Here is a 27444-nt window from a genome sequence, read left to right on the forward strand (position 1 = left end):
CTTTTGGGACGATTTATGTCGATGTATGTGTTCTAGTACTGTATGAGATAAAGCAGCACTCAGGAGAAACGATTTCGGCATCCACTGCACTGAAGCCAGCGGTTCGATCAATGTCGTACTGTTTCAGGATAGAAGATGAGCATACTGTAAAATACAGTGATCCATGGTTTACGAAAGTGATTGTGGTGTCATGAGCAGAGGGATTATGATTTAAAATTGCCTGATTACTCTACTGAACTTTAAAATGCAGTCGTGTGGGAAAACACGTTGCCTTGGCAACGTTGTAGCTTTGTGTTTTGCGCATGTCCATTTAGCCAACAACGTAGCTAGCCATCTACTGCTGTCAGTGTCATCAGACAGCTAATTAGCTAACTTAAAACTAGCTACTTAAATTAGCTACTTAAAACTAGTTCAGATTTGTTAAATCATTACTGTGGATTCGGAGGTGAACCACTACTGTACATGCAGCAAGCGAAACTGAGTGGTGAGATGTCTGTTCAGAGTTGCGAGCCGTAGCTCTAACTAGACCAACTTTATTGGCTAGCAGTTAGGCTACTGTACTGTAGCCAGTTTCAAGTCGATGTTAAATTGTTCTTGATTCTCTAGTCCAGTTTTAACGATAACACTAGCAGCAATGTCAAGCAACAGTCTTCCACCTTTACGAAATTTGCCTCAGTGGTCCCGAGTAGGATGTCTTGACAAGTATGTCGTTCCCCGACCTTCACCGGTCAAACATTTGCACTCGCTGTTCGACCCACCCTCATCAGACCGAGGGGTAGCGGTTTCAACACACAGCGACATGGATACCCGCGTTTTGTCGCTCCAGAGAAATATTCAGTTCCTGCAGCTGCAACACAAGGACACGCTTCAGAAGCTTCATGGAGAAATTGACGACCTGAGACGGGAAAATAAAGGTGGGGTCAAGCTGGATCTGGGGACCAACTATTAACAATGTATTCCTGAATTTCATTACAGCTTGGTAGCAAAAAAGTTAATTATTCATTAAAAATGAAAAGTTGTTTTCTTACTGTGTATATTTTGGTTTAAATGATTGAATCCCATTATTATTATTATTTTTATAACTTGTTCCTGTGTTGTTGTGATGCAACGATCGTTGATACATCACTGATCTGGGGCCAGTTGTATACAAATCATGCACTCATGCTGCAGTGAGTGCATAGCAAGATATGATGGGGACCATAAATGGTTGAAATACGGATTCAAATTGAATCTTTAGTTGTAGTTCACATGTGTTTATTTTTTATTTTTTACATTTTTCATACATCTCTGAGGATGAGACAAGGCTGACTGAAGTGATACTCTATATAGTTGTTGCATGGCAACACTGGTTTATTGAATGAGGAAAATGAATGGATGGTGCCTATTCACTGTTGGGGGTAAGGGGGTGCAGTATCACTTTACAGGACAGACAACAAGCTTCTCCATGTCACCCTCAGTATTCTACCACCAGCCAAGAGATTTTTCAATCCAGATAAAGAGAACCTGCTTGTCTGTCTTCACACAGTGAGAGCAGTGCCTGCAGAGCCATGCCGAGACTCTTGAAGAGATTACCAGAGGGCCACCTGAGATGTGTCGTGTGAAATGTGTTGACTTAGACATGACGTTACGCTTCTTTACAGATTTGCAGTACAAGATGATCATGGAGACGCCAAAGTCGTGCCGAAAAGGTAGGCTGTGTCTTTTTCTCTTTCTACAATTTGGGCTTTAGTTACAGCACGGTCCTCAGACCAGGACACGTATGTCTACATGGGATTCGCTGATGTCATATTTGCTATTTGTTTCGTTTCATTTGTCTGATCTAAAATCAAGTGAATCAGATTTCCTCTTGGGCCTCACTGACATATTATAGTCAGTCAAACTAAACAACCTTGTATTATGCCTTGCTTTCAATACACACCCGTTTGCTATGACAGTACCTAGATAAGCTATGAAAGTTGATGTATCCACACACACACACACACACATCATCCAGTGTTGTCCTTAGGAACCAGTCGTCGGGCCACAAGGCCGCCGACACAGGGCAGTGAGGCCTATAAAGGGTTCTACCAGGAGCAGGCTCTACAGGACACGCGGCTCTCACAGGACCCATGTCTCAGGTACCCCTCCACCCCCTGCAGAGAGACACACCGACCCACGGCTCTCAGCATTCTAGCTCATTAAACCTCTAGTAGCAATGTCATTGTGACAACTCTTTTTGGTTAACGAGGATTATCAGGGAGCTTTCGAAATGGCCAGTCTCTCCAGATTTAGCTGTGAATCCCGCGGTTAGGACACTTACAGCGAGGTATAGAAACCATGTCGTGTCTTTCCTGGCCTCCGGTAGCAGCCTTGGCGATTGCGGTGAGACGTCAGGACCCCCCAGGCAGGAATACAAGCCGGAGCTGAGGGGGGGCCTCATCACTTCCCTGCAGCCCCTCCGCATCCACAGCAGCCCGGCGCACCCCCCCCCGTGCCCCCACCCTCCAGGAGTGTGAGATCATCATACGTCAGCTGTACAATGCCAACAGTGTGCAGTCTCAGGAGGTAGGTAGCCTACGCTGACACATGCACACAGAGCCGTTTCCATGCCTGGATGTGTCATACATGGGCCCAGCGACGGCGTGGTTTTGCCCCTCTAGATCGTCCGCGTGAAGGCTGTTCTCAGAGACATCGTATTCAACAAGAAAATCACCCCGGAGAACTACATCCTGACCAAGTCCTACCTCGCTGATGGCACGAGGTAATCAGCCTGATCTCCGCCTTCAGACACATCTGATGGGAGTGATTTAGACATTGATTTGGATGTCGTGTTTTGTCTCCTATGAAGAGCTGAAACCGAGAAGTTTCCCAAGCTAGCACTTCAACCACAGCCCAACAAAACGTAGGTGAAATCCTGCTCCTTGCCATCTCTCAGTTTATGAACAGAAATCAGCAGTTTTTTTTTTTTTTTAAGCGGTTGTTCTTCTTGATTTCCCTGTGAAGGTCTGGTTCCCAGGTCGGGGTGGCAGAGAGAGTGATCCTTCCAGCCCTCAAACAGAGCCTGAACTCCAGCATCGCTGAGAGGCAGAAGAGGACTCAGGCTGTCCAAAGAAGCCGCTTGAGGAACACGCTGCACTAAAAAAGGAACACACTGACTGCAGGACTGAAGAACCATTGCCCAAGATAACTCTTTCACAGCCGTTTAAAACCACAACCAGCTAGATGTGAGCTACCACACTGTAACAATAAACTATTTCTGTGTACCCACATAACCAATTCATTGAAATGCAATTTTTTCCGTCACAATTTCATAAAGAGACAGGTAAACAGAAAATGATTTATTCATAACAAAAGACAAATTCCTTTAAGATTATATATATATACACAAACACTTCAAAGCTTTACACGGCAAAAGTGTTAAGTTAAGCGTTACACATATTCCTTTCCTCCCAAATCCAAACAGTTTATCCCATTCATGAACACCGAATTCAATATCCGTATCAGTTCATGTTGCAACAGCGCCCTCTTGTGGTAGAGAAGGTCCAATGCTCCTGGAGTGCAGACAACTTCCCCTCTATGTCCAGTTTATACAGTTCAGTTCAGCAGGGTAGGGCATCAAGGAAAAAGTGTGGGGGGGGTATGTGTTGAGCCTTTAAGCCGCAGACAGGCAGGCCTGTCTCACGCTCTGTGCCCAGGTATTCAGCAGCGCCGTCACCGAGTGCTTGTCCGGGAGCTGCAGCAACTTGGACGTCATGTATTTGTGGACGTTCTGAAGGAACGAGTTTGCCCCTGGAAGTGCCCACACGAGAAATGAATCAACCTAACACACGGCTTGTAGTCTTTCGAAAGTCTGATTTTGTTTAAAAGGGGATAAGAAACGATGTTTAGGAGGGAGTATGGGTTTGGGGGGGTGCCGGGGACTTACCATACTGCTGTCCGTCATTGGTCCACTGAGGACTGTGGTCGGGGTAGTCTGCCGGGATGCTGAGCTGGAGGGGAGGCACACTGGGCAGGTTCTTGTCGTCTACACAGGGGGAGCACAACCAGTCAGTGGGGGTGGGACTGGTGGGTCTGGAGGCTGTTTACTGACACAGGGATCTCCACTGGGTTTATAAGAACACGGTCAAAGCGTTTTAGATAACGCAGCTAGGAGTCAGACGCCAGGCTGCGTCCTCACGGAGCTCTACGCTCGGAACAAGCTTTCCCCTCTGCTGCGTCTTACATTTAGTCATTTAGCAGACGCTCTCATCCAGAGCGTCTGACAGTAGGTACAGGGACATTCTCTCTCTCCCCCCCCCCCCCCCCCCCCCCCCCCCAGGCAACTAGGGTGAAGCGCCTTGCCTAAGGACACAACGTGATTTGACACCGGCAACCTTCTGATTAGAAGCCCGACTCCCTAACCGCTCAGCTGTGGGGGCTCACCTAGTTTGCAGATGAGGTGCACGGTGCCGTTGTTGCTGCAGAATGAGGGGTCGAGGTTGACGAGGAATTTGGAGTTGAGGCGAGCCACTTCCCCTTGCAGGATGTTGGGGATGGTCTGGCGGTCGTCCTCTTCGTGTTTCCTCTTCCGGGCCGCGATGACGGGGCCGCTGCGGACAGGAAGCGGGTACAGATGAGGATCGGAAGCACATTGTGACCGGAGGCTGTGGTTGTGTACAGACTCATAGTTACGACGGTATTGTGTACACATTGTTCCATGGTAGCCAGGAAGTCTTCACATGGTCTCACATATGCTGTGTGCATCTATTAGACATTAACTACGGTATATTGTTATTCGTGTATTTTCTATTTCCACACCTTGGAAACAAGTCAAGCGTGCAGTGTGTTCGTAAGGGGAGAAGGTTCTGGCATGGTGAGGCAGCGCTTACGTGATGGGCGGTCCGTGGATGGCAGTCATGGCAGGGGCGAAGGTGCGGTACAGGGAATGGTTGAAGACAGGCGAGCGGATGTTAGCCATGACGGCATCCAGCAGGGGCTGGCACAGGTACTGTTGCTTGGTGCAGGGCACGGGCGGAGGGGGGGGTGTGGGCTATGGGTGGAGGGGGGGGGGGGGGAGACACAGACCGTTTCATCACTTTCCTTATGACTTGACTTTGACTCCTCCGGTTGAGTCGATCATGTATTCACACCCTTTGCCATTGCTAGATGTCAACAACGAAACAGGTTTTTTTTCCCCCCAAATGTGCCCAAAAAGTGCGAGGGCATGCCTACCACAGCCATGTCGTTCTTCAGTTTCTCCAGGGCGATCTCACACTTCTGTAAAGTCTTCAGAGGACACCTAGTGACAGAACAGAAACATCAGTACCGCCCAGACGGGGACGCGACTCCCCCTAAAAGACGAGCGCGTGACCAACTACCTCGTGTTGGGGTCCGTCAGGATGTTCAGGAGACTCTTCATCTTACTCAGGTCCTTCTTCCTGTCTGCGGGGTCACATGGGGCGGGGGGGGGGGGAGAGATACGTGACGACGACAGGATAACAGACGCAGACCGAATCGGTCCAGAGGGGTGCAGCGGCGGCCGAACAAAATACCTTCATTCTTGTCGATCTTGTTGATCATCCTGCGTAAGGGCTCGATGTACTTGGAGAGCTGTTTGAGCTTCTCCATGTACTGCTGGTCCTCGAGGGACGTCGCCCCCGCGGGACTCATCACCGAGCCGGGGTTGCCTTAGCAACGGGGAACAGCAGCAAAAGTCACCATGAGTTGAACGGGTCATTAGTAACCGGGTCCATGTTGGCCTGTTAGGAGTGAGGGCTTGGTACCTGGGGTGTTGAGGGGTCCAGGGGAGGGAACCCCGTAGTTCTGGGGGGTGCGCGCCGTGGCTGGGCTCTGAGAGGGCTGGGGGGAGGGGCTGGGTTGGAAGCCCCCTGGCGAGGGGGTGGGGCCAGAACTGCAAGGATGGAACACAAAAGGGGTTGGGGGTGGAGTGTCCACGGTCCACGGTCACACGGCGTGGAAGGCCGTCGTGTTTCGTTCGCAGGGAAAACGGCAGGGTGATTTTGTTGAGAAGGGGTGTGGCTCACCTGACAGAGTTGGGCTGGGAGGTCGGGGGCTGGGGCGAGGGCTGGGGAGGAGGGGGCATCGACTGAGGCGTCTGCACCTGCACTGGGGAGGGCGATGACATCATTTGGTGGGGCGGAACCTGTGAAAAGGGGGGGTGGAGATAACAGAATTAGGGGCTCATATACAGACCAACCAATCACAGGGGATCCCACAGGTGAGTCCAGGTCTTCCATTTGCTAGGAGCAGGGTCACATGGCAACCTGAAGACAATGTTATTTATATATACAGTGCCCTCCAAAAGTATTGGAACAGTGAGGCCAATTCCTTTATTTTTGCTGTAAACTGAAAACATTTGGGCTTGACATCAAACGATGAATGTGAAACCAGAGATCAACGTTTCAGCTTTTATTTCCAGGTATTTACATCAGGATCTGATGCACAAATTAGAAAATATCACCTTTTTGTTCGAACCCACCCATTTGTCACGTGAGCAAAAGTATTGGAACATGTGACTGACAGGTGTGTTTTGTTGCCCAGGTGTGTCCTATTACATACATTATTCAATCAATAAATACCACTGAATGTCTACACTCAGGTTCAGATTGGGTAAGATAGGTTTTGTCTATGCAGACTGTATTCAGAGGTGAAAACAACATGAAAACCAGAGCGCTGTCTTTGGGTGAAAAACAAGCAATTGTGAGTCTTAGAGAAGATGGAAAATCAATCAGAGCCATTGCAGAAACATTGGCCATAGCCAGTACAACCATTTGGAATGTCCTGAAGAAGAAGAAAACTACTGGTGTACTAAGTAACAGACGTCGAACAGGTAGACCAAGGAAAACATCAGCAGTTGATGACAGAAACATTGTGAGAGCTGTAAAGAAAGACCCTAAAACAACTGTTAGTGAGATCAGCAACAACCTCCAGATGGCAGGAGTGAAGGTATCACTATCTACTGTTCGCAGAAGACTTCATGAACAAAAGTACAAGGGCTACACCAGAAGATGCAAACCACTCATTAGCAAGAAGAATAGGAAGGCCAGGCTGGAATTTGCCAAAAAGTACAGAGATGAACCTCAAAAATTCTGGGACAAAGTTTTATGGACTGATGAGACAAAGATTAACTTTTACCAAAGTGATGGAAAGGCTAAAGTTTGGAGAAAGAAAGGAACTGCTCATGATCCCAAACACACAAGCTCATCTGTGAAACACGGTGGAGGTAATGTCATGGCTTGGGCTTGCATGGCTTCTTCTGGGACGGGCTCATTAATCTTCATTGAGGATGTAACACATGATGGCAGCAGCAAAATGAACTCGGAAGTCTACAGAAACATTTTGTCTGCCAATTTAAGGAAAGATGCAACCAAACTGATTGGCAGAGCCTTCATCATGCAGCAAGATAACGACCCAAAACACACTGCCAAAACAACAAAGGAGTTCATCAGGGGCAAGAAATGGAAGGTATTAGACTGGCCAAGTCAATCTCCAGACTTAAACCCTATAGAGCATGCATTTTACCTGCTTAAGAGGAGACTGAAGGGAGGAACCCCACAAAACAAACAACAACTGAAAGAGGCTGCAGTGAAAGCCTGGGAAAGCATCAAAAAGGAAGAATGCAAAAGTTTGGTGACGTCAATGGGTCACAGACTTGCTGCAGTTATTGAAAGCAAAGGATTTGCAACTAAATATTAAGTCTTATTCACTTAAATATGTTTTAAGTATATCTGTTCCAATACTTTTGATCACATGACAAATGGGTGGATTCAAACAAAATGTGATATTTTCTTAGTTGTGCATCAGATCCTGATGTAAATACCTGGAAATAAAAGCTGAAACGTTGATCTCTGGTCTCACGTTCATTATTTGATGTCAAGCCCAAATGTTTTCAGTCTACAGCAAAAATAAAGGAATTCGCCTCACTGTTCCAATACTTTTGGAGGGCACTGTATATATATATTTTTTTTTACATTATATATAACTTCACGCGAACCAGATGAGTACCTAGTGAGAAAAAAAAGAGATTGACTTATAGATACTTACCATTCAGGACTTAATAGGCCAGCTTCCTCAAAAAACATTTCTATACAAATAAGCGTAGGCACGATGTGAGGCTCTCTCAATCGATTAAGACTATTTGCAGGACGGGGAAAAAACCCTTGCCAGCATATACAGCATAGAGAAAGTGGAGTTTGGGTTGGTTGAAAGGGGAAAAGCAAGGGGGGAGGGGGGGGGGTGGCCATGGGGGGACGTCATGGGCACCACGGGCAGGCAGCCAATGGGGGAGAGGACTGAGGTCAGGTTGGGGGTGGGGCAGACGCGTGACTCTACCTGTGGCATTTGCTGTCCTCCCATGGCAGCAGAGTTGGGAGGCGTGGCAGGGATGGGGGCCGCGCGAGGCAGCCGCGGTGGAATTTGCATCCCGGGGCGCATCATCTTAGGAGGAGAGGGGGACAACAGACATGTCACAAGCGAAGACAAGAGAGGCAGCGCACGTCAGCCGAGACGAAGCACATGCCCACACACGGCACACGGCGCTCGGACGCGCACTGCACACAGACTCACGAGAGCGTGCCTATTCCGTTGGTTTAGAGTTTGCACACAAATAACGCTACGAGCCACATGGTTATAGTCCTCTCTCCCAGAGTGAGAGAGGGGAGCAAGCAGCATCGCCAAAACATGTCGCACTCGGGGGGTCGTGGGGACAGAAAAGAAAAATGGTTGCCATGACAATGATTCTGAGGCCTGCCACTGCCACGGTTTTCAAAATAAAAGAATGAAGAGCACATGGGGGGGGGGGGGGGGACCTGTTTGAATTTGACCTTTATGTTTTCAGTCAAATTGCAATTGCGCTGGTTAACTGACGAGACAGGTTGGGCAGTCCCCCAATGACATGGATCATTGGGGGACTGCCCAACCTCTCTCGTCAGTTAACCATGTCATTTCACTTGATGTCATTTCCTTCTGACGATAGCGCTAGGAGATGCAGTTGAGTGGAGCGAGATGCCGTCTGTGCTGTGCATTAAAGGGCAAAGCCGGCATGCAGTTGCAACATTCAATGCGTGGTCATGCATCCACGGAGGGGGGGGAATGGGACATTCTGCCCTCTTTAAGAGGTACCATTGGTGAGAGGAAAACGTGATTCTTCCTGTTGGGTTTTAGGAGGGGGGGGGAACTGGAGGTGAGGTAAAAAAGGGTATGGGGAGTGGACTGAGGGATTTCTAGTTTAACACAGAGGTAAAGGGAGTTTCGAAGAGGATACACTCAAACCCAGGGTATACCTCCCTTTTGGTTGGGGTAAATAAGCAAAGGTGCTGAAACAGCAGGTCTGCACCCAACGTTAGGGAATACCAAGGCAACGCACACTCTGTTACGGACAACCTAGCATGATCCAATGCTAATGACTATACACACCAGGACCTCATAACCGCAATACAGTAGTAGTAAGCACATCTGACCTGACCCTTTATGCACACGTATTTCATAGGGCGTGCTCCCAACAGGTCTGAAAGCATGCATTCACTCCAGGCTGCACTAGTCGAGGTCCAGCCTGGACTGAATGCATGCACCCCCTTTCCCCCCCACACACACGCACACCCCAGCTCTTACCTGGCCAGGTGCGGCTCCTGCAGCTAGCTGGGCCTGGGCGGCTGCCTGCTGTGCTGCCTGCTGGGCCTGTGCTGCCTGCTGAGCCTGCTGCTGCTGCAATGCTCTAGCCTGGCCACACACACACACGTAGACATAGACACACACACACACACAGCACAAAGGCAGGAAGGGAAGCAAGCAAGCAGAGGGGTGTGTAAAAAAATAAAATAAATAAATAAATACGACAGAAGCCGACTGCCACAATCGAGGTTTGCGTCTGATTCAAACCCCCAGAAGAGTTTGCCTGTCACAGTGTGTTACGGTGTTAAGCTTTCGCTTTCCTCACAGCCCCCCCCTATGCTTTACCTGCAAAGCTTGGATCTTGTGCTGCTGCTGTTGCTGCAGGGTGCCGATGGGGACATGCTGGGTGGGGGGCAGCTGGCCAGCCAGGGACTGGGGCACCATGCCCTGCTGCTGCTGCTGCTGCTGCTGGGCATGGGGGGGCATCTGGCCCACCTGAGGCTGCGACTGGGCCTGCTGCTGCTGCTGCTGTTGGACCATGTGCTGGATGGACTGGGCTTGGGCCTGGGCTTGAGCCTGGGCTTGAGCCTGGGCTTGAGCCTGGGCTTGAGCCTGCGCTTGAGCCTGCGCTTGAGCCTGCGCTTGGGCCTGGGCATGCTGCTGTTGGAGTTGTTGGAGCTGAGCTATCTGCTGTTGTTGCTGCATCCTTGCTGGGTGCATCTGAAGAGGGAAGAGGGGTTGGCGCGTCAGTAGTGCAGTACCGTGACTGATGATGATTTCAAGCCTTCAAACGACGGTGGTCTACCCATCTCCATACCTGGTTCTGCTGTTGCTGGTTCTGCGCCTGCTGCTGCTGCTGGTTCTGGAGTTGCTGGTTCTGATGATGTTGTTGTTGTTGTTGCTGCTGCTGCTGCTGCTGTAACTGCTGAAGCTTCAGTTGCTGCTGCTGCTGCTGAACCTGGAACTGCTGTTGGATGGTCTGCTGCTGCATGGCCGACTGCTGCTGCATGCTATTCTGTTGCTGTTGCTGCTGCTGTTGCTGCTGCTGCTGCTGCATGGCCGACTGTTGTTGCTGTGCCTGGAACTGCTGGAACTGGATGGACTGTTGGGCTTGCTGTTGGGCCATCTGTTGCATCTGTTGCATCTGCCCTGGGCCTCCTACAACAGGGCAAAAGAGGACATCAGGGCAAAAGAGGACATCAGAGGAACACGTCAATCCAGCTAAAAATATTGGAAACGCTGGAAGAGGAAGGCACAGCCGGCACTGTGCATTTGAATGATGTCCAACAATGAACGGCTGAAAGGCTGTTTCAATCGAAAAGTAAGTGGCCCTTGCCCCTAAGTGCGAAGTATCAAATGTGTTGATTTGAAAACTGAAAGAACATTTTTAAAAAAAGGGTGGAGAAATCCGGGGAAACGTTCACTTCAAGGAGGCACACTCACTGGCTTGTGGGTTTACAGCAACCCCTGCCATGGCGTGCTGCCCCATCTGCATCTGCCCCATGACCCCCATGCCACTCATGGGCACCCCGGTCGGGCGAGGTCCCATGCCAATGCCAGCTGGACCCCCTCCAAGCCCAGTCAGGTTGGTCAGGGCATTCATTGGATCTAGCAAAAAGTACATAACAAACGCAGCTTAAAAATACATGCTGAAATCATTGATTATTAGGTATTCAAAGACTTCACATTAGATGGCATTTACTGAACATGGTCTGCGCAGTGCATCTACTCACCTGGGCCTCCCTGTGCCTTTTTATCTGTAAGACGAGCAGATTCATTTTCAATGAACTATAAAGCTATTAAGTAGCTGTCAAGATACATAAATAAATCAAATGAATGTATATGAAAACGCTAATACTTACGAATGTCTCTGAAGTGTATGATCAGCCTTGCCACCAGAGACAAATATTCTTCCTGTCAGGGATATGAAATTAATAGTGCCACTGAGCAGTTGTGTTGCTATGCTGTTGTGATATCGTGTTGATATATGATGATACCTTGTTAATCTATTTTTGGATCATGACTACACAACACCATAATAAATCATTACTATAAGCTTTTTAACTTACTCTAGATTTGGCTTTTAGGTAAACATGGTTCTCCATCTCACTGCTGGACTTTGTGTGCGCAGTTCCAGCCTTTCTCATTGCCTCATCGCTGAAGAAATGTGTTTTATAAGTGAGTCTTATTGTAAACGTTACCGTATTGCATAGAATAACCATTGCTAACGTTATCGGTCAATTATTTATTTTTTTATACACTCAATCAAAACCACAGTTACACGAATCCAGAAAATGACTCATCGCAACGTTTGCTAACTCGTTGTCTAACGTTTTACCCCTTCTAGTACTAGATAGCTAGCAAACCTATAAACTCATAGCTATAAAATTGATTAACCTCATTTAATAAACCCAAAAAAGTACCGCAGATATCTAGATACTCTTAACACAAGTTGTATAGCTTACAACTAGTCTAGCGGCCTCAGACATGCACCGCTGACATGCTAGATTCTATAGCTAGCATTTCAAAAAGCTAGGTGAAGTACATAACCAGCTGGTCGACTACAATATTAGCTTGATAGGCTAACGCTAGATAGCCCTTTCAAGGTAGCTAGCTCGCTAGCAAGCCACTAACAAAGTTGGAATGAAAAGCTAGCTAGCTAGTTAGTTAGTTTAACTGTTATAATAATGTAGCTAACGTTTTGCTAATTGCAATGTGTTCTTACATTTGTGCCACAACCTTCTGTCGGAAAGCAGGGCTTCTCCAGTCACTATCTGGTCCTGGGACATCCATTGCAGCATCGATCGCTATGCTAGCGGTATGCTATCTAAGTGTTACTACAACCAGATTCTCTGCTACGACATTGCTTGCTAGCTAGCTTCACTGGTACCGTGAAGCCAGCGCCAATATTCATTTTCGGATTTTCAAAATAAAAGCATAATTCATAGTGACATTATTGGACGTACAGTCACTGAGATTCGCGTTTTAACAGTTTTGTCACTATGAGCTAAAATATGTAAATTCGTTAATTTCAGTCCACCACTTTGAGAATCAGCTGCTGTCACATAAACAACTATACAACATCTAAACAACTAGTTTCAACGTAGGCCTGGCTCTATAACGTCCCACCTGATCGATGGAGAAAAAAAGCATCAGGCTACAGTGGAGTTTGTTTCGGTTACAACACATTTTTCATTTACAGAAAGAAACGTTGATCAAAGTTATCTTGCGACATCTTTCTTTACTTTAGTTTGACCAGTACTATTTTATTACAAAACAATTACAACGCATAGGCTGTGTGTAACATTTGCGATTTCAAAGTACGCTCGTGGCGTGCAACAGAATTACTAGACTTCTGAATTTACAGTTTGCAATTAAAGAAAATAAGCATTTTATTAACCACCAGAGGGTGTTAGATTTGTGTGCAGACTAACGGAAGTCCAAGGTATCATTTGGTTAATTCGAATCAACTGTTTTTCCACCATCCACACTATAATTGATCAGTCTGAAATCTACAATTTCGTTTTTAAAACAACTTGAAATGAGAAGCCCAGGGCCCAGAACGACTTTGGAGAAATAGGTAATTTTATCTTGCTTTTGTCAAGTGCAGTAGCACCCGCCTACTCTAGCCTACAATGGTCTTATTTTTTTTTATCAGGCAGCTGATTATCTACATCCTCTAAAGAAAAAGACATTCTGATTATTTCCATCAAATTTGTTTCATCAGTGAGCCTTTGCTGAAACGTGGGAATTGGCAGACGTATAGCCATTAAAATCAATGGGTGCACATATTAACATGCAGGCTGTGTTGCAGTGATGAAACCATCTTAGTGACAGCTGCAAGCCTGACGATGAATGGACACAGAATACTTGTTAATTACAAAAGAAAGCAAGAAACACACAAATGTGTTATTCTATGGTCGTTTATATCCCACCGACCCATGGGAGGGATCAAGAAACGGTATTTTTGTTGTTGTGCACCATACCACCTCTCATTACTTTTATTCTGAGGTTATCGTTACTTCCATGGCCGTATCCCTTGCATTCAAATGTATCCTGTCCCTTTCATGCCCCGGGTGTTACATCGAGCTGGGGTTTAGAAGACCCATTTGATGTGTCACAGTTCCATGCCAGATAGAGACGTTTAAATGGAGGAGTAATGAGTATGAACATGAATTGGAAAAAGGTGTAGATGTTGAAGACATGTGCACCAACCAACTAATGGCTACCAGTAGCCTAGGCTACATATATCCATATTTCTATTTGTGCATGACAACCATCATCCAGGATTTAGGACTATTTCTAGTTTTAGATGTTGTTGCTTTGGATTCTTATAACTGTTGACTACATGAATTTGACCCGGAGTTATTATTAGGCAATAAGTAGCCTACTATAGTACGTTTTTACTGATAGTAAAACAATTAGCCTGTAGGCCTCCTCTTCTGCCTTTATGATTTTCTCACTCACTGACACTGCTGTTACACGCACCGCGAAACCTAGGCGGGGTGTTGGAGCAAGAATCGCTAGAGGCGTCAATGACGTGCAAATAGACTGGGAGCGCGCAGACCCGCCCTCTGGACGCCATTTTTCGGTGTCGGACTCGGACTCCATCGGGCTGTAGCTGTGGACCCGATCATGAACAAGGGAAATAATAGTTTTAGATATAGTCAACTTTTCTTATATTGGCGCCGATAGAAATACATGTCAAGAAGAAATACGTTTTATGACTGAATTGAACGCATGGGAGGCAGGTTGTTTTTTTCATTTCATTTTGTCTGAAGACGTGTTGCAGTCCGCCATTTTTGTTACTGCCTCAAAAGTCTGCCTGGACTCAAGGAAAGGATTTTAAAATTAAATGTTTTCCACTCGTGCCTTACTTTGCGACCCGGAAGGTACAAAGTTACATATTGGGCATTATTGTTGCCATTTGCAACATTGTACCGACATGGAGATTCGTTTGATCAAGCAGTGAGGCAACGTTTTCCGTTCTCAGAATTGACAGTGACTGGAGATATATTGTTTCTTCCAAGTGATATCTTCACGGTTCTTTTTCGGAAGAAGGAACTAAAAGGGGAACCTATATTGATAATTGTTTCTAGTCATTGTCTACCTTCTATTGTTAGATGTGTGTAACTTTTCGTAGTTTCTCACAGCCCATTTAGAAATTTCTCATTGAGTGAACTCGAAGAATCACATAATGCTTCAAAGTTGTCTTCAACTAGTCCCAGCCTGTCTTTAAAACGTCAGATTAAGATTATATTGGATGTAGCTAGGTAAAGCCTGCAGCCTTGGGGTGACAAATTATAGAGCCCTAAGGCGTCACTGTCCTTGGATCTTCAAAACAGAACTGCTAATGCACAACTGTGTACTCTGATAAACTAGGAACTTCATTAACTGAAGCTTTATAATTTAATTTAGCTGGGAAATAATATATACGTTTTTTTTTTGTATTGTTAATTTATTCGTGATTAAATATGTCATCTGCGCGGTTCGATTCATCAGACCGGTCCAGTTGGTATTTTGGACCGGTTTCGCGCCAGGAGGCACAGAATAGACTACAAGGACAGAGGCATGGCATGTTTTTGGTTCGAGATTCCTCGACTTGTCCTGGCGACTACGTGCTGTCAGTATCTGAAAATTCCAAAGTGTCCCACTATATCATCAACTCTTTGCCAAGCAAGAGGTTCAAGATAGGAGACCAAGAATTTGAGCACCTGCACGCTCTTTTGGAGTTCTACAAAATCCACTACCTGGATACGACTACACTCATAGAACCTGCCCCCAGGTAAGAAGCTGTCAGCATTGTTGAACACAAATCTGAACGGGTCAAACGTTTCTGCCTTGAGGCACTTTGGCATGGTAGTATACTTTTAACAAGTGGGTGTGGCTCTGTTATGCTAATGAGGAAAATTATGACAATGCAATGTTAGCGCTAAATGCTGTGTTTTCATTCATTGTTTTAGTTATTACTTAGGGTTTTAAAATCCAAATAGTTCTACGTTTGGTATATGACCTCATAAGAAAGGTATCCTGTTCGTAATAAGTCGATCCACCTCGTTCCTCAGGTACCCAAGCACAGCGATCGGCCCCGGCCCCATTCAGATGGGCGGCCCGGACGAGAACCTCGAGTACGTGCGGACCCTGTACGATTTCACCGGCAGCGACGCCGAAGACCTGCCCTTCAAGAAGGGCGAGATCCTCATCATCCTGGACAAGCCGGAGGAGCAGTGGTGGAGCGCCAAGAGCAAGGAGGGCCGCGTGGGCATGATCCCCGTGCCCTACGTGGAGAAGCTGGTGCGGCCCTCGCCCCACCCGGGCCAGCCGCCCCACGGCTCCCGCAACTCCAACAGCTACGGCATCCCCGAGCCGGCCCACGCCTACGCCCAGCCCCAGACGCCCTCGCCCCTGCCCCCCGGCACCCCCGGGGCCGTCGTCACCCCCCTGCCCTCCATGCAGAACGGGCCGGTCATGGCCAAGGCCATCCAGAAGCGGGTGCCCTGTGCCTATGACAAGACAGCGCTGGCTCTGGAGGTATAGTATGGAAGACCCTTCCTTGTCAAGCCTTCTCCCTTTATGGCAGCGCGAAGGAGAGGACAAGTGCTCCCCGTTGGCCTCTTCGGGCTCCCGTCGAGAAGGCTGTTTGGCTGCTTGTTAAATGTTTACGACCGTTGCGTTGGTGAGCTCTCGAAAATGGTCCGCCGGGACCCTTGCGTTGAAGATATGAGGGGTTCCTGTGGGTGGGAGTTGTGTAAAGATGGGCTCACGCCCGCTTTCCCACTCTCTCACTCACCCGCCTGACTTCCTCTCATCATCCCTGGCCCTCTCTCATCCTCCCTGGCCCCCTCTCATCCTCCCTGTCCCCCTCTCATCCTCCCTGGCCCCCTCTCATCATCCCTGGCCCCCTCTCATCCTCCCTGACCCCCTCTCATCCTCCCTGGCCCCCTCTCATCATCCCTGGCCCCCTCTCATCATCCCTGTCCCCCTCTCATCATCCCTGGCCCCCTCTCATCCTCCCTGTCCCCCTCTCATCCTCCCTGGCCCCCTCTCATCATCCCTGTCCCCCTCTCATCCTCCCTGGCCCCCTCTCATCCTCCCTGGCCCCCTCTCATCCTCCCTGGCCCCCTCTCATCATCCTCGGCCCCCTCTCATCATCCTCGGCCCCCTCTCATCATCCTCGGCCCTCTCTCATCCTCCCTGGCCCCCTCTCATCCCTGGCATCCCCTCCACTCCCCTGGCCACTGCTATAGAATCCATCAATCAAATGTTGATTTCCTCGAGAGGAAGTGCAAAGCAGTCAGCTTTTCTTTTCAATTTTTTTTTTGTGTGGCTTAGAAATGCTGAGTAATCAAGAGGAGGCCAGTCCTAGCTTGGGACTGCTCTCTCATCTCATCTAGCATGCCATGCCATTTGTTAACCTCATTCCAGAGATTGCCTCTGAAGCATCGGAAATTTTGTGTGTGTGTGTGTGTGTGTGTGTGTGGGAGGGAGGGAGGGGGTGAGAGTGCATGTGGCCAGGTGGCATATCATATGCTGTCAAAAACCTAACGAGTGCTTCCCATCTCTCGCATGGTTTATCTGTTTAGCTATCTTTCGTGGAATCTTCTCAAGTCTGTAGCCCTCTCCACCTTGATGAGACAGAGCTGGAGAGGTTGGAACATGACCTAGTCATCAGAAAGGATGTGCAGCGCTTGTCAGATTTCTGTGTTTTTTTCGCATAGCCTATGCCAAGGGTTGATGGCGGGGTTACATCCTCTGACACCCATTGCTCTTCACAAAGTGTGGTTTTTCTCCTCCAACAAAGCTAAAACGTACCTGCCCAGAATACCCAGAATACCTCGGCTTAAGGGCTTCCATGAAAACATCAGTAGAGTTCAAAGAACTCGAAAGAATCGGATGCTGGCTTTCCTCTCGGTTTCTCGATCCAACAATGAAAGCGTCTGTGAACGCTTGTCTCAGAATGTCTCTCTGTCATGTAGGCATTCAGTCATCTGAAGTCCTCCTCTTGTAGGATGTTTCATACAGACTGTTTATTCTGTTGTTCTCGGGCCCCTAAATTAGTTGCTCAGCTAGAAACATCCGTTTGAAGTTTCCTGTTTGAATGTACAAAACAACAACCCTGATAACAGAAGAGTTGGAGTGGGTCTACCATGACATGGTGCGTGAGACCAGAGAGAAACCTAGGGGCAGTTGTATCTGCATCACAACCCACGCCAGTGTTAGTCATCCAGTCTGCGAGCAGAAAGCCACTGTCAACTCGGTTTTCTTGACCTTCTGCTGCTGTGGGGGTCGCTGAGCACAGTGGGTCTGGGTGGGAACCGAGCTATTGGGCATCCCCTCATCTTTGCATATTCATATTGAGCTGTTTCTGCACACGCTCCTCAGACATGACTCAGCGTTGAGATGAGATGTGGCTCAAATGGACCTTTTCCCCCCACTAAAGCGGTGTTCATCCGCTTTCTAAGGCTAACCGTGGCTGTAATTTGTTTGCCAAAGATTTCCTCTACCCAAGGCTTGTAGAGTTGCAGACATGTTTTGCATATGATTATTATACATCCGTTACTGATATTCTTAGATAGCTGGTGTTACATTAGACAAATGAATTGCCCCTGCTTTGAACCCTTTGGTGCTCCTCACAGATATTTTAAGACTTTCTTGTTTGAGGAATCAAACCTCAATCACTTTTTGTCTGATCATGCAGGGTCTGTGAACATAAGTGTATGAACTTCTCCTATGTGTCAATATATAATCTATATAATCAAGTATCTGTTGAAAGTTGGGATTCTATTCGTTGGTTGATGTTATGGAATTAAAGTTGTTGGTCTTCCACCTAACTATGCCATCATTATCTTATAAATGAGTCAGAAGAAGTATATGATGTGTCAAGGGCTTCTCTACATAGGGAAAAAACCAGGATGATTGTGATTGGATAAGGGATGTGGTCATAGATGATGACAGATACGAAAAATGCTGCATTATTCTACGTAGCCGATTTTGAAATGTCCTTGAAATCTAATCTGACCGTATTCTGTCGCTCAGCAAGAACTGGGGCCATCCTCCTCATGGAGGTTTTAATCATCTCAGTAACAATGCCAATCGTTCACTTTTAATCCCCAAGAGCATATGGTCCACGCAGATTGAGGTCAAGCACTGGGTCAGAAAGCATCAGTGAAGTCCTCTTCTCCTCTGTTCCCAACCATGGGAATACGCGGTCGTACCAAAACTGTCCAGCCAGACTAGCCAGTACAGTCCCGTGCTGCCCCTGGTCTATAACCCATCAACGTGCTGTCTGCTTTGTACGAGGACATACAGATAAGTGGTCTGACTTCCTCTCTCTCCCCCCCCCCCCCAGGTCGGTGACATCGTCAAGGTGACGAGGATGAACATCAGCGGGCAGTGGGAGGGCGAGGTGAACGGCCGGCGGGGCCTCTTCCCCTTCACCCACGTCAAAATAATGGACCCCCAGAACCCTGACGAGAGCGAATGACCTGGGACCCTCCGCCCACACCCCCCCCCCCCCCTCTCTCCCCTCCCCCCAACCAACCAGACCTCCCTCCCCGAACGCAACCTTCCTTCCTCCGTAACCCTTGCTGGCTGTCGCCTCCCCCCACCCCCCCTCCCACCCCACGGATCTGCGCTTGCCTGCTTTGAGGCTGCGCCCTAGCGCTTGCTGTATCGTCACGACAACCTTTGTGTGCGGCATTTTGACTGTTTACAGCTGTAGACTCGGTTAACTAACCCCCGCTCCGTTCCTATGGTTCCTGGTTTCAGGATGCCAGTGTCTTGGCCTCTTTATTTCAATATCGTTGGCCATCGCCAGAGCGAAGTGTATGTTGGCCGGGTAACTACCATACCACTTCACCTGGTTGGGTTATGTTTGTGTCGTGTTTTTTTTTGTTTTTTTTTACCTTTTGTTACATTTACTATACTTAGGGATTCCGAGGGCTTGTTTGCATTGTTTGCGTTGCGGAAAACGCGAGGACGACGCTACTATGAAGAGAGATGTCATGGTAGTATCAGTTCAAACTGAGCAGGGTGGTTGCGACATGGAGGGCTTCCGCCAAAGGGCACAGCCGGCCCAGTTACCTGTTGTTACACCAGTCATTCACTGTTGTACCTTAACTTCGGGCCACACACACACGCAGTTTGACCCGTCGTTCTTTCAAGGATGATTGATGCGTGGATGCGTGTTTGCGTGTGCGTGCAGGATCAGAGTGTTGACAGACAAGCGGACTGGGACAGACGGATCAGGCGAAGGATCATGGGACAGGACTCTCGAGAGCCCTCTAGCCTGAGCGACAGACATCCAGTCTACAGTCCACTTGTATTTAAGTTATCCCCGGGACATCATGTGAAATGGCCGTATGTAATTTCATCTCGTCTTGTTTTGTTTATTTTTTTGTGCCATAAATTAAGGAGCGCTGACTGACGTTTTTTTTTAAATCCCTTTAAAAACACGTGGCTGACTGACCAGGCTGTGGCCAATGTTGTTTATTCGAGGGCTTCTTCTGAATAGCAGGAAAGGGCTTTTCTATGAGAGGGCACCTCCTGTGCCCAACTGTCAGGGGGAGGAGGGCAAGGGTCCCAGCCAGTCACTAACGCCCCCCCCCCCCCCCCCGCCGCCAACGCCTTTTCTAACGAGGAAACGCAACACTGTCACACGAGCAAACCTCCCAGTGATCCCTCTTCTCCTCCTCGTGTCCAGTGAGCATTTCTGCCCTCCCCTGACCCCCCTCTGCCCAGGGTTCATCTCAGGACTCGGACACGCTCGTCTGTTGGTGTGCGTCCAGGTTGGGATACCGGGCCTCGGAGATGCAGCGTGTGGACGAGATGTTCCACAGGAGAACCCCCCCCCCCCCCCGATGCCCTCCCACTACTGTCTCACTCCTCTCTCCTCTCTCCCCTCCATTCTTCTCCCACTCGCTTTTCACAGTGAAAACCATCGTACAACTTTCAGTCGTGTGTCCCCGCCCCCCACCAACTGTAATCCGTTTTTCTTTTCTTGCCAGCTGTTGAAATGAGCATTTAATGTTTGTTGTTAGTATAAAAAAAAATGTAATAAAATGAGGAAAAAAAACATAATAAATACTTTTGACCGAAGGTGACTTTTTAAAAAGGGAAAAATACCTGCTGTTGGCCTCTGTGCATGTGATCTTGTGCTGGAGGTTATACTTCCAGTTCGAATGCTGCTTTGTGTCCTTTTCATTTTCTGAATAAAAATACATTTGACCTTGTTTTACGCCATTAAGCCAATTAATTTGTACTTGGTTTAACCTTCATTCTCATCCCACCGATTAAGCAATACTCAGTTCCGATTTCTGTTTTAGATATAAAAACCGAGTTTTCTCAACACGCTTCCTATTTGTTTTCGTGAAGACATTAACAGTATTACTGTGCTTTTCCTCCCTCATGTTTTAGAAAGCCTCCGCGTCGTCGTCTTGATTCAAAATGGAAAAATTGTGCCTTTTATTTTTATTATACCATTTACATGTGTTAATATGTCCCATGGTTAACACCCGTGCTGGTATGACCCTTTATGTACAGAACAAGTAAATAAAATTTACGTCTACTTCTTTAAGTTGCTCTGGGCTGTTTTTTGAGAGACAGGGAGAGAGAGAGAGCGCCACATACTTGTAAATAGCACAGATGTGTGTGTGTGGGGGGGGGGGGTTGCTGTAGGACTGTGTATCTGGAGCAGAGGACAGTACTGTCTCTGTTTAATTTTTCCAGCTCCAGTTTTGATTGTGCGGTGCCCAGGAGAAAGGAAGCAATTAATGAATGTTAATGAAGTTCTAAGAAAAGAGAACTGGCACTTCTCTGACCTAGAGAGAAATCAACTTATCAGGGGCAAGGTTGCGGCTAACTTTGCTTCATCACATGAAATAACTTTTTTAGTAAGTTTTTTTGGGGCCCTTGTGTCTGAGACGTCTGTCCCTACAATCAGGATGTACACAAGACCCTTTTATTAGTGTACTTTGAGTGCATCCATTGTCCCAGGGTAAGTTCCTTTCCCCACCCAAAAAATAAAACAATCAAATATCTCTGTTGTCTGCAACAAGAGGAAGATATGGTTGGTGAGAAAATGTTGATTTTTTTTCCCCTGACCTATTAGTATGGAAACATCACCCACATTAGAATCTGTGTGTTTATTGAGTGCACATACAACTAGTCTCAACTAAATATAGCCCAACATATATGCCTCCTCAAATGAGTTGCATTGGGTTAATTGAATCCATGTCGTGGGCAGCTGCGAATAGTCTGCAAGGAAAAATAAAGCACATGTATAGCCAGGGTATATAAATATGTCCAATTACTTTTCTGGGCCCCAACAGTTTATGGCTCTGAGTTATGCTGTTCTACGTAACCATCTGCACATACACAAAGCTTTAGATGAAAAGTACTGGTAGACTATTTGTAGACTGTGGCATTCAATGTTCTTCATAATGACATAATAATACACAGAACCTGATGGTTTGGTACTTCCCACTGTATCTTTTTATCTTAACTCGTACAGGTTTATTTTGGTACCTACTCCCTATCAGACAAATCTCCATGCTCATGTTTTATGAATTCGCCTGGCGACGCCAGAGCAACTCAGACTGCAGTTGGCATGCAGAGGTATTTCCATACTCTGGTATTTTAACACGTTGTGCAGGATTCTGTTCTTCATCCGTGAGCATCGTGGCTCCGCTCCAGGTTAAATTGGTGTCATTAAGCCAGTCGATGTATTCATTTAGGCTGTGCGTGCCTCGGGACTGTCATGAATCAGGCAGGCTTTGACCCCTCCTCAGGCTGGGTAAGCAGTGGGGTCGATGCAGGCCTCTCTCCAGTCCATTACCAACCTAGCCCCAAGCTAACTATGTCGGGGGCTGCCATGATTGCGAGTGGAGCCCATAGTGATGTTGAGGTCGGCTGTGAGGTCGGCAGTGAACGCCTTCAAAATATGTTTATGCAAACTAATTTCGGCTCTTCGGAACTCCTAAATTGTGTGATCTAGTTACTCAATGCAAGGGGAAGATTTTCCGTCAGTCTGATTGAATGTTTCAAATGTTTGTATCTGTAATTTGTTTCATGGTCCTACTCATGTTGAGTTTGGCTTCTTTATTGGCATTTTTTTTCAATTTTCAGTAAAACATCCTAGTCATATCACAACATGCTGTTGTTGAGTTGACATGGTTGGTTCCTTGATTGGTCCAGCTGACCCTACTCTGATAGTGTGCTCTCATGGGCCTCGTGGCCCAGTTGCAGTTTCTCTCAGGCACGCTCTGTTTGCCACCCCCCTACCCTCCCCAACACACAAATCCACACCGTATTAAACATTTACAGCACATACGTTCCTGCCTTCTGCCGCGAAAACCAGGCCAGGCTTATCGTCATCACTCTCTTTAACCAACTATCTGGAACCTTCCCTGCGTTTCTGTGTGCACTCTGATCTGTCTGTGCACAGGGATCTGTCCCCTCTTCTCTGTCCTTATGTCACTGTGTCATTCTGTGCTCCTCTCTCCTCACTGTGCTAACAGTGCCTTGCTGGTGGCACGTTAGACCGGCCATCATGCAAGACTGCTGAAATATTTAAATAACAGTGCATGACACAGTCTGTTGGAGCTGTGTGGTAAACCAAGCCATTTGTGACATTGAAATATGTTTGTATTGTGTTTCTTTACCATTTGAGATCATACAGCTGAATTTAAAATGATTAAAATGGTAAGAAATAAGATGTTAACAGGATAAGATTAAAGATTATTTATTTGTTTTCTAAAACATACCACTCCTTAACGGGTTAAAATATGTCTGGTTAAAATTGTAATTCCATTCATGAAAAGTCTTATTTAAATTCAGCGTGTAACGGGTCACACAATCATGGCATTGTAACATGTGTCAAAGAGCCATCTGGATGCAGAGGTTAGGTCTTTATTATATTGTAGTTTTCACGGTGTCAGTGCTGACAAAAGAGAAAGGGATCAAATCCATTTTCAAAAGACATCTGCATGCGCCCATTACTTCATTGGACCAGCATAGTGAAACAATATCTTTAATCTCCTCGTGTTTTCACGCCTGCACAACCACAAGCTTTCTCCAGTACAAGCACCAACACCTCCAAACAGCAGTTCACACGTGCACTGTTGTTCTCAGTGGGGGTCACAGCCACGGTATAATCCTGCTCTATATGTGATCTGCCACCGATGTTGTTCCATCAGCAAAATTGCTCCAGGCATAGCTAGCCTGGGAACAGCCCAGGCACACGGGGCATGCTCCACTCCTGGCCCACGTGTCCATATGTCCCCACATGAGAGAACCCTGCAAACTGGACCCCTAAAAGAACGAGCCTCCGTGTTCGCCTAGACAGCCGTGGCTCCTGCCTGTCATCAGAATAGCATTGTCACGATCCGAGAGACGGGGATTACCAACAAGTGTAGGAGAAGAGAGAGTACTGGCTCCACTCTGCCGAGTTGCCATGGTGATAGCTGTGTTGGGGGCCGGCGTGCTCTGCTGGGTTGAGTGGGTGGTGATGGTGGGGCAGGGAGGGCCTACGGTACTGGCCACCGTGTCCTTGTCCAGCCATGGTTTGGTCAGTCAGGTAGTGTCCATAGTGGGGGTATCCTAGGAGGCCAGGGCTGGGTCTGGATAGTCCAGGCACGTCCACACTGGGGCTGACCCTGTATTCGGGGCTGACCCTGTAATCGTGGCTGGGCGTGGCCTGGGTCAGGGGGCGGTGTTCCCTGATTGACACCGGTCGGGTGATGTCATCCCTGGGAACGGTGGCCACGTCGGGGGCATGGCACTCGTAGCTCTGACGTCCTTTGCAGTCCTCCGCCACAGAGGAAGAGGGAGAAGGAAGTCGATAGTCCACAGATCTGTGAAGAAAGGACATACAGAGAGAGAGAGAGTTATTACTTTGTAGCATCAGGAGCCAATGTGAACATCTAAGTCATAATGGCATGACAGGATTTGCATCAAGCCATTCTGTTTAACACGGTTTGTACCTTCCTGTGTGGATGATAGAGAGGCTGTGTCTGCGGAACCGTTGTGAACAAAACTGTAGTGTCAGGGTATATGTAGCACTTCCTCCCCAAAAACAGAAGTTGAGGTGTCAAAGAGAACACCCGTTTCAGTACTAGTATACAACTACAAACCTGTGTGAGAGGGTGAGCGTGAGACACATGTTAACCGTGTGCATGTCTACGAGTGATGTGTCATTTGCATGTGTACCCGTCGCGCAACGGCACACGCTCATATTCATGTGCGTTCAACCTCGTCATTGTGTGTGTGAGGGTATATGTGAGGGCCCACCTGTAAGGCTGGTAGGGCATGGAGGAAGGAACCATCTGTTCCTCGGCGCTGTAGTCCAGTCCGTGAACGTCCGACGGTTCGGTGTGAAGACTCTGAGAATGAGGCATAAACCAAGCTGAGTCGTGCCCTTTGGAACACCCATCTTCTTCAGCTCCCAGGGTCAACTTGCCCTCCGCTTGCTCACAGTCAGTTACCGCCCTCTGGAGGCCTAGAAAAGAAGTGGTCATACAGAACTTGATAGAGTGTGATGACATGAAATATCTTGACGTTTTAGATTTACGTGACATATCGTGTAGTTGAGTGGGATAGGTACCCGGAGGGCTTTTGTATTCGACCTCGTTGTCATATTTGGCTCTCTTTTTGTCTTTCTTGGGGCTCTTGGTTGTTCGACACCTGAAGCAGACGTGTGAAACATGAATTTGTTGATTCCCCCAGTCTCGAAGCTCATCCCTCTCATATTCACATAATAGATTAGACGGTTTGAAAGGTTGGTGCTTACCTCTTGCTCTGCATATTGGTGCCATCCTCTCTGAAGCCTTTAGCAAAAGGGTTGTGGTCAATCTTCAGTTTCGTGATCTGCAAGTGGGCACAGAGAAGCAGTAGGGTTTAAAGATACAGGCAAGGAACAAATTAGGTTGTAGGCTTGTCTACAGTGTAATATTATAAAAAATACTGTGTTTTTGTGATTTGCCAGATAAAGGTGAATCAACTGACCTTCAGGTTCTGGTAGGCTGTGACTGCAGTGAAGGTCGTCTCTGGGAAAGAGAAGGTCTGGAAGTTTCCCCAGCGCACCGTGTAGGGGCTGTCTGGTTGGATGACGTGGAATCTCGGGTAGTAGCGATGCATGGAGTGCAGGATGATCTGAGAGATGCAAAGAACACGGAACAAGCTCACTCAACCACAAAGAAGCAATGAGAGATGTCTACTCTCAACACTTATGAAACGGGAGAGACCAGTAGGTCACCCACAAACTCAGTGTCAGTCGCCACAGCTGTTACGTTTCTCCACGGTGTGTTGTGCAAATCTCCACCTCACGCTTGCTTACATGGCCATGTTGGTCCAGGGTGTGGTTGGTGAGTTTGAGCTTGAGGAAGGAGACAGACTGCTTCATCCAGTGGCTTCCCAGGGCGGGAGAGTCGGGGTGCACGTATGTCCTGCAGGGGGGCAGGGGCTCCGCCTTGCAGCTCACCTCCCACTGCTCCTTGTTCCACTACAGAGAGACGGCAAACGGAGGGAGGAGAGTTAATGCGAATGTATACATGTCGGAGACACTTTTATCCAAGGTGTGGGAGTTACGGAGCAGGATGACGCTGGACTGGTTGGCCTTGACACATTCCAATTGTAGTTCCCACAAACAAGCACATTGGGGAAAACACATTTTCAAAATTGAATTTGAAATTAACTTGAAATGTATGACATGCTGTCAGTGAACAAACAATGTAGAAAGTAAGTCAGTAAAAACATAGTTTACACCCCTCTATTTCCTTTCTCCCTCTTGCTAATGACTGAAGGGCAAATGGCCCAATACTCCAGCAATTGGCTGAGGGGAGGGCCAATGTGTTTATAGATGGAGGGTCGATTGCTCCCCATTCACTTCGATTGGTGTGGGGGAGGTGGAGGAGAGATGATAATTGATTGGGCCTCCAGCCGAGTGTAGGAAAACAGGAAGTAATAATGGCCTTTGATATGCAGTGGCCTTTGAGAATGGTAGGTGAAGCAATGTCTGAAAGCTAGGTGCAGACGATTTTTTTTGCCAAAGCCATCCATATTCAAATCTAACCATTATGGTACATTTTTGCAATTGGAATTATCCAAATCATGTCCTTTAGCAAAGTAACTTGTGGTTCAATGGCTGTGTGGCATGACAGTAGGTGCTGAAGAAGGGTGTGTTAGGCAAACCTTGTATCTAAAGTTGTCAGCCAGAATCATCTCTACCATGATGACATATTTCACATTGGGTTGTAGTCCAGACAGACTGATGTTGCAGTGGGGAAACATCCTCCTGATGAATACACACACACCACCATAAAGTTCTGGTCACAGGAATACAAAGCTAACATATAGCATATGACATCAGCTAACTATAGTGTGTTTGAGGTGATGAAGCTTGTATGCTTATGTTTATGACAACAAGCAGTGTATCTATTCTGCTGACTCATTATGATTGTTGGATCTTACCGGCCATGTTTGGTAATGATCATCTCAGTTCCCACACTGTGGAAGGACTTCCAGAGGTCAGAGTTCTCCAGGGTCATCCTGATGTTGCCTGGCTGGTGGACGTCTGAACCAGCTTGGGTCATGTTGTAGCTGAGCCTGAAATCTGAGTAGAGAGAGAGATACAAAGAAAGAACTGAATAAAAAGATGGAAAATGTGGACCAATAACCATTTTGTACACTGTAAACAAGCCGACATGTAACATCATCATGGAACAGACTTCATCCTTCATTTAGTTTCGCAAAGTTGAACAAGCCAGACCCACAGTAACAGAGCCGCTGTCCATTTCTGGGCCAGAATCAAGCTTACCAGTAATATGCTGCATTCCTCGCCTGTGCCTGTTGAGGGGCCAC

The 27444-nt window shown here is 47.4% G+C and overlaps 4 protein-coding genes across 5 annotated transcripts; 2 read left to right on the plus strand and 2 right to left on the minus strand.

Annotated features, from left to right (window-relative positions):
* Positions 1 to 7: 7 nt before the first annotated feature.
* On the plus strand, positions 8 to 3234 carry si:ch211-222n4.2 (uncharacterized protein LOC101885505 homolog). The gene is given in 8 exon segments (XM_047014835.1): positions 8 to 914; positions 1641 to 1688; positions 2006 to 2117; positions 2345 to 2462; positions 2464 to 2544; positions 2640 to 2740; positions 2828 to 2881; positions 2983 to 3234. Coding segments are annotated over 8 exon segments (930 nt in total). The 5' UTR covers positions 8 to 634; the 3' UTR covers positions 3119 to 3234.
* Positions 3235 to 3304: 70 nt separating this feature from the next.
* On the minus strand, positions 3305 to 12640 carry med15 (mediator complex subunit 15). 2 transcript variants are annotated; one of them, XM_047015075.1, is made up of 18 exons: positions 12314 to 12640; positions 11658 to 11745; positions 11451 to 11502; positions 11322 to 11345; positions 11032 to 11196; positions 10406 to 10746; positions 9934 to 10308; positions 9589 to 9696; positions 8311 to 8415; positions 6003 to 6121; positions 5742 to 5869; positions 5511 to 5645; positions 5337 to 5400; positions 5191 to 5257; positions 4848 to 5008; positions 4402 to 4568; positions 3905 to 4003; positions 3305 to 3768 (listed from the first exon to the last, which is right to left on the minus strand). In XM_047015075.1, the coding sequence occupies exons 1-18, from the start codon at positions 12379 to 12381 to the stop codon at positions 3632 to 3634; spliced, it is 2403 nt and encodes an 800-aa protein (XP_046871031.1). In that variant the 5' UTR covers positions 12382 to 12640; the 3' UTR covers positions 3305 to 3631. The 2 variants fall into 2 exon arrangements, with proteins under 2 accessions (XP_046871031.1, XP_046871032.1); XM_047015076.1 differs by lacking the exon at positions 8311 to 8415.
* Positions 12641 to 14146: 1506 nt separating this feature from the next.
* Positions 14147 to 21163, plus strand: crkl (v-crk avian sarcoma virus CT10 oncogene homolog-like). Its single transcript, XM_047014902.1, has 3 exons — positions 14147 to 15373; positions 15654 to 16119; positions 18938 to 21163. Exons 1-3 carry the CDS (start codon positions 15063 to 15065, stop codon positions 19070 to 19072), a joined length of 912 nt encoding a protein of 303 aa, XP_046870858.1. The 5' UTR covers positions 14147 to 15062; the 3' UTR covers positions 19073 to 21163.
* A 1613-nt stretch (positions 21164 to 22776) lies between these two features.
* Positions 22777 to 27176, minus strand: LOC124463152 (T-box-containing protein TBX6L-like). Its single transcript, XM_047014918.1, has 8 exons — positions 27055 to 27176; positions 26776 to 26878; positions 25922 to 26086; positions 25591 to 25737; positions 25376 to 25452; positions 25190 to 25269; positions 24877 to 25084; positions 22777 to 24440 (listed from the first exon to the last, which is right to left on the minus strand). Exons 1-8 carry the CDS (start codon positions 27174 to 27176, stop codon positions 23987 to 23989), a joined length of 1356 nt encoding a protein of 451 aa, XP_046870874.1. The 3' UTR covers positions 22777 to 23986.
* Positions 27177 to 27444: the final 268 nt, after the last annotated feature.

Source organism: Hypomesus transpacificus, unplaced genomic scaffold (assembly GCF_021917145.1).
Source record: "Hypomesus transpacificus isolate Combined female unplaced genomic scaffold, fHypTra1 scaffold_27, whole genome shotgun sequence".
Taxonomy (NCBI): domain Eukaryota; kingdom Metazoa; phylum Chordata; class Actinopteri; order Osmeriformes; family Osmeridae; genus Hypomesus; species Hypomesus transpacificus.